This window comes from Sinocyclocheilus grahami, unplaced genomic scaffold, assembly GCF_001515645.1.
Source record: "Sinocyclocheilus grahami isolate Dianchi unplaced genomic scaffold, SAMN03320097.WGS_v1.1 scaffold1068.1, whole genome shotgun sequence".
Classification (NCBI taxonomy): domain Eukaryota; kingdom Metazoa; phylum Chordata; class Actinopteri; order Cypriniformes; family Cyprinidae; genus Sinocyclocheilus; species Sinocyclocheilus grahami.
The window spans coordinates 130,045-134,900 of record NW_015506247.1 but is presented as its reverse complement, the minus strand read 5'-3'; the positions used below and the strand labels follow the sequence as shown (position 1 = coordinate 134,900).

The following is a 4,856-nucleotide window of genomic DNA, read 5'->3' as shown; positions in this document are numbered from 1 at the left end:
GAAATATGAGCCAGCACAGTCTGGTACAGAGTATCTCGCCGTTTATTGGTCTGGCAGAAATCAATCTCGTGACAGTTCGGAAAGCAATGCATTCGCTCAAATGACCTGAACATTTCCAATTTGTTAAACATTTCAAAGCAACACACAATCTTGTTTTTTCTTAGAGGTTTATACTCTGGGAAAGGAGAAATTTCAGGTTGGGAGAAATGGAAAGTAACTGTTCAAATAGTGTGAAGGTGTCCATAATAGGAAATTGCCATGTTCTTTGTTCCATGCTGTAGCCCTAGTAAAATACAACTTAATATAATATGTTTGTTCTTTTTGTGTGCTTCTTTGCAGGCCAGCTTTTATGTGCATCGGCACTGTGCACTCCACAGCGATGCCTATGAGAATGTCTTAGCCCAGCAAGCACTTGCAAGGGGGGACTCTGCTAGTTTTTCCCCCTTTGGGAACTCCAGTTGATGAGTCAACACTAGTGATGGAGATCCATTGAGTCCTGTCCCTGACACTATTCATTGCCCTTTCCCCCTTTCCCCTTTACCCCTGCCCTGCCTGGCTAGTGCACGAACATGCTGCGCTTCCTCCCACTCAAGCTTGGCCGTTTGTACCGGTGTCTGAAGCTTCTTTTTGTAATTGGCCTGTTTGTCATCTTGCTGATGAACACGCACAACCTCTTCGCCTCTTTCCAAAAGAATGAACTCACCGACCGAAGGTTCATCAACCTCAACAAGTGCCCAGCCTGCTTTGGCACCAGCTGGTGTCGCAAGTTCATGAATGGACAGATATCTTTCGAGACATGGGGTCGCCTTCGCTTCCTGGATGTCTTCAATGTGAAAAACGTTTTCTTTGCCCAGTACGGGGAGCCTCGTGAGGGTACACGGAGGATTGTACTCAAGCGTTTGGGTTCCAACCAAGAGCTTACTGATATTGACCAGAAGATTTGCAAGCGGGCAACAGGCCGACCTCGTTGCGATCTTATCCAGGCCATGTACAAGACTGAGTTTGCCCGACTTAATGGGGACGTCAGACTCCTAACCCCAGACGTTGTGGAAGGCTGGTCAGACCTTGTTCATTGTCCGTCCCAAAGACTGCTGGACAGAATAGTCAGGAGGTATGCTGAGACAAAGGACTCTGGAAGCTTCCTCCTTAAGAACCTTAAGGACACAGAAAGGATGCAGCTGTTGATGACCTTGGCTTTCAATCCAGAGCCCTTAGTGCTTCAGGTAGGCTTTTTCATGTTGTCTACTAACCCATGTCTCTCTGACAGACTCCCTGGGCCTGTTATATATCGCCTGTGTTATAAAAGCCAGATCATAACGTATGCTCTTGAATTGCCCTTGATAATTCCGCCAGTGGAATAGAACCTGCCAGTTTGGTGGGCTGCAAATAGGCTAAAAAATGTAGCTGTAAATTATAGGGTGTGCTACTTTCCCTGCCTCTCTGTTTCCATTCCTGCCTGTGTAGTTTGTAAGCCACAATTCTAGAGTTTGAAGTCCTGCCCCTGTAATATTGAAGGACCTCAATTGGGAAGTGTTTAATTGCAGCTTTATAGGCCAAAGCTGGTGGATTTATCTTGCCTTAATTAATATTTTAAAGAATTTTGAATTATTTAAAAACTTAATGGTCATTACGATTTTATTTCTTAATCGCAAAAGCTGCCTTGCAGAATAGGCTGGTTTCTTATCAGCACAGTTATAATGTATCTCACAGTCACTGTACTGTTTAGGCCTTCATATCGGTGTATTTTCTCCTGACATACCATGCTACTTACCATCTTGAGATAGCAATGATAATAAGGGCCACTATCTGAACAATTTTCAATACTGATTTACAATTGAACAATCAATTTCAGTTTCACTTCTCATTGACCGCAGCTGCTAAATGCCCAGAACAACAAAGGAACACAAGCCCTGTGAAGACATTCGGTGTCTTGCTGACCTCTAATCTATCACAAGGTCCTGACAACCTCGGGCATTTGCTAAACAAAGGGGAGATCAACCCAATCTATAAAATCTGACTAGTTGTGTGTGGTCCCTGTCATTCGTTGGCCTCCTCCTTTGTCTCTGTTTGTTTCTCACTCTCTGTTGCTTCTTCTGCAGTGCCTCGCTTTCTTTCATCCAGATAATTCCATCAAGTTTGTAATGCCATAACATTATCAGTTCAAAGTTGTTATCCAGTCCTCCGGTCCACTTCCAGGACCTCTTCTCCTTCCTTCTATCTGTGATTCTGCCCATCATTATTTAGTTAGAGCTGTTCCTGCATGTTTTTCAGTGCTCATAAATAGTTAAATCTGTGTTGAACTTGTGAACCATTGGCATGGGAAATCCCTTCCCCCTGGGAGTACTCTGGATAACCTGAACTCTCCAAGCACTAGAGGAGCTTCTGGTAGACCCTGAAGGGTGGTTTAATACCTTTGGCTATTCCATAAACAAGAAACACTGTAATATTTCAGGGATATAAAGAAATGAGTGGTTGCGCACTAGTTCATTAAGAATTGATGGCATCTATGCTGAGTGTATACCAAGCCAGAGAAGATGCTCTTTTGTTTTAGAAGGCTAGACTTTCATTTTTATTTCAAGTACAGCCTTGTGGTTTTAGCAACTATACTGTGGACTATGGTGGAACTGTGATGGCATCAGATCACAATTAACATATTTTTTGTTAATCATTTGATTTAATCATTCATCCATGTACAAGTTTGAGAAAGCTACTTTAAAGTAGTTTGGCAAACCCAAGTTTAAAAGTAGTTAAACTACAGGGAATCTATTCCTAAAAAAGGTACTTAGATGCTAACGAAGAGGAAGCTAACGAAAAGGAACTACCACACTGAAACTTTTTATGTGAGCAATATTTCAATGTATTTACCTGACACAAGAAGATTTCAGTTAGTGTGCCAGCATTAAACAGAGGTGTGTTCACTACATACAACGAATAAAATTAGAAGCTAGTCTCTGAGCCTTCACTGCACTACATACTGTATGATAAAAAAGACAGTTTATGAGAGTGTTTGATTATTACCTCACTTGGTTGTAAAGTTTGTTTAAATGCAATTTATAAACATACAGCAGTGTGCATTTTTGTTGTGCCACACTGCTAATTTTAAGCAAAAGTTGCTTGGTAATGGGAAAGCTACACTACACAAATGTTTTAAGCAAAAGAGCTACTGCCATGTTTCTGACAAATTTAGTTACATACCTACACTGTTCATGTATAATTGTATTTACTCTATTCTAAGGTACTTTAAAGAATAGCCCAAAATTATCATCCTTCCATGTCCAAAATATTACAGTACCGCTGTAGTATCCACCTTATTTTTCACCTTATTTTTGGGCGCAGCCATTTGTAAATTTAATGTGTCTGGCTTCTGGTCTCATTCACTTCCAGCTATTTTTAGCTGTACAAAACAGCTCGTTTTGCTGCTTGATATTGCAAACTGGTGTGTCTTGCTATATTATTTTAATGTATTATCATAATTATGAACACACTGGTTTGTAGTGCAAACAGTTTTGCCCTTTACTGCACTTTGTTATTCCTCTTGTTATTTCCCTACAGCGGCTAATGAACCGGAAGTCTCGCACATTCACAGAAAACAGCTTACTTCCGCATTGAAAAATAAGGTGGATATGTCAATTTAAAATATAAATAGTATAATGCTTTTTTACTTCTTTCCTTACGTTGTGCTTTTTTTTTTTGTACTGTAATTAAGCCATCCATAATCGCCTCATTTTCTGAGAATTAATTCAAGCAGAACTTGTTTTTCCCTCACAAAACTTCTTTTACTCCGTAAAATGCCATGATGCTATTCACCACTGCTTCAGTTTCCATTCTACTGTGAGGTTTCTGGCAGGAAAGCAGCCCTTCCTCTCAGCTTTGTGAGAAACCAAACCTGTTTTTGTCAGTGGAAACCAATCCTCAGTGCTGTTGTAAGGTTGGCCCACAACAGGCCCACTTTTTTTTGTCTGCCGAAATCATGGTGCAGCAAGGAAAGCAATTTGTCCCAAAGGAACAAATATTTTTAGAAATTAATACAATGGCCAGAAATAACGAATCGCGTGTGATATGAAAGGCCTTTGTTTTAAAAGTCCCACAGTCCTGCCATGAAATGCTGAAGCCGACCATTGTATTTATTTTACCCTATTCACATAAACCATACAATTTTCCTCTGTCAACCAGCCAGATTTTAACCTTTAAAACAGCATTATGCTTTGTTCTCTGCTGATTTCTCGAGTAGGTTGAGGAGATTCTGTGACCCACATTCTTTGCAGAGACGTTTATTAATTCACACTTTCATGAGCCGACGTTCCCTGCATTTTATCTTCTGTCTGTGAAACTGTGATGCATGAGGTCATGTTCAATAGATGTAGAGGCTGGTTTAGGTGACCTTGCTCAAATTTAGCCAGGAGCACGGTACTTTGTTACCAGCCCCCGCGTTAGCATAGGCTCTGCCTGCTCAGCCAGCTTGACAACAGGACATGACAGGCCTGTGGGGTTAACGCAGTCAAGGGTGCAATGCTTGCCTCCAGAATGGTTGCTTGTCGAGACGTTCCTCCCTGCACCTGACATAGTTTGTGAGTTCAGCTGGATAAAAAAATGGCAAAACGGTACTTCTGAAAGCTCCCCCTAGATTGTGTGGAGTCAAATGAGGGCAGGATTTTGGTAAAGTAAGAGATCATTAAATAAAAACAGCATGAAAGGTGTTCGAAATCAGCAGATGATGATTAAGCCAGTGCATTTGCACATCGGTTGCTGAATGTGTAACAGTTGGGTAATAATCCCGTGCAGATTCTTCATGGAGAAGTTAGTTTTAAACATTGATATAGAAGCTAAGTCTTGTATGCCCCCCCCCCCCCCCCCCC

At 41.3% G+C, this 4,856-nt stretch overlaps 1 protein-coding gene across 1 annotated transcript in view; it reads left to right on the top strand.

The window, feature by feature from the left end:
- The first annotated feature begins 310 nt into the window (after nucleotides 1-310).
- Nucleotides 311-4,856, top strand: part of LOC107566296 (deleted in autism protein 1 homolog) — a 22,445-nt gene continuing 17,899 nt past the window's right edge. Inside the window, exon 1 of the mRNA XM_016251701.1 lies at nucleotides 311-1,223. Within this exon, the coding sequence (XP_016107187.1) occupies nucleotides 570-1,223 (654 nt within the window). The 5' untranslated portion in view covers nucleotides 311-569. The remainder of the gene's footprint in view (nucleotides 1,224-4,856) is intronic.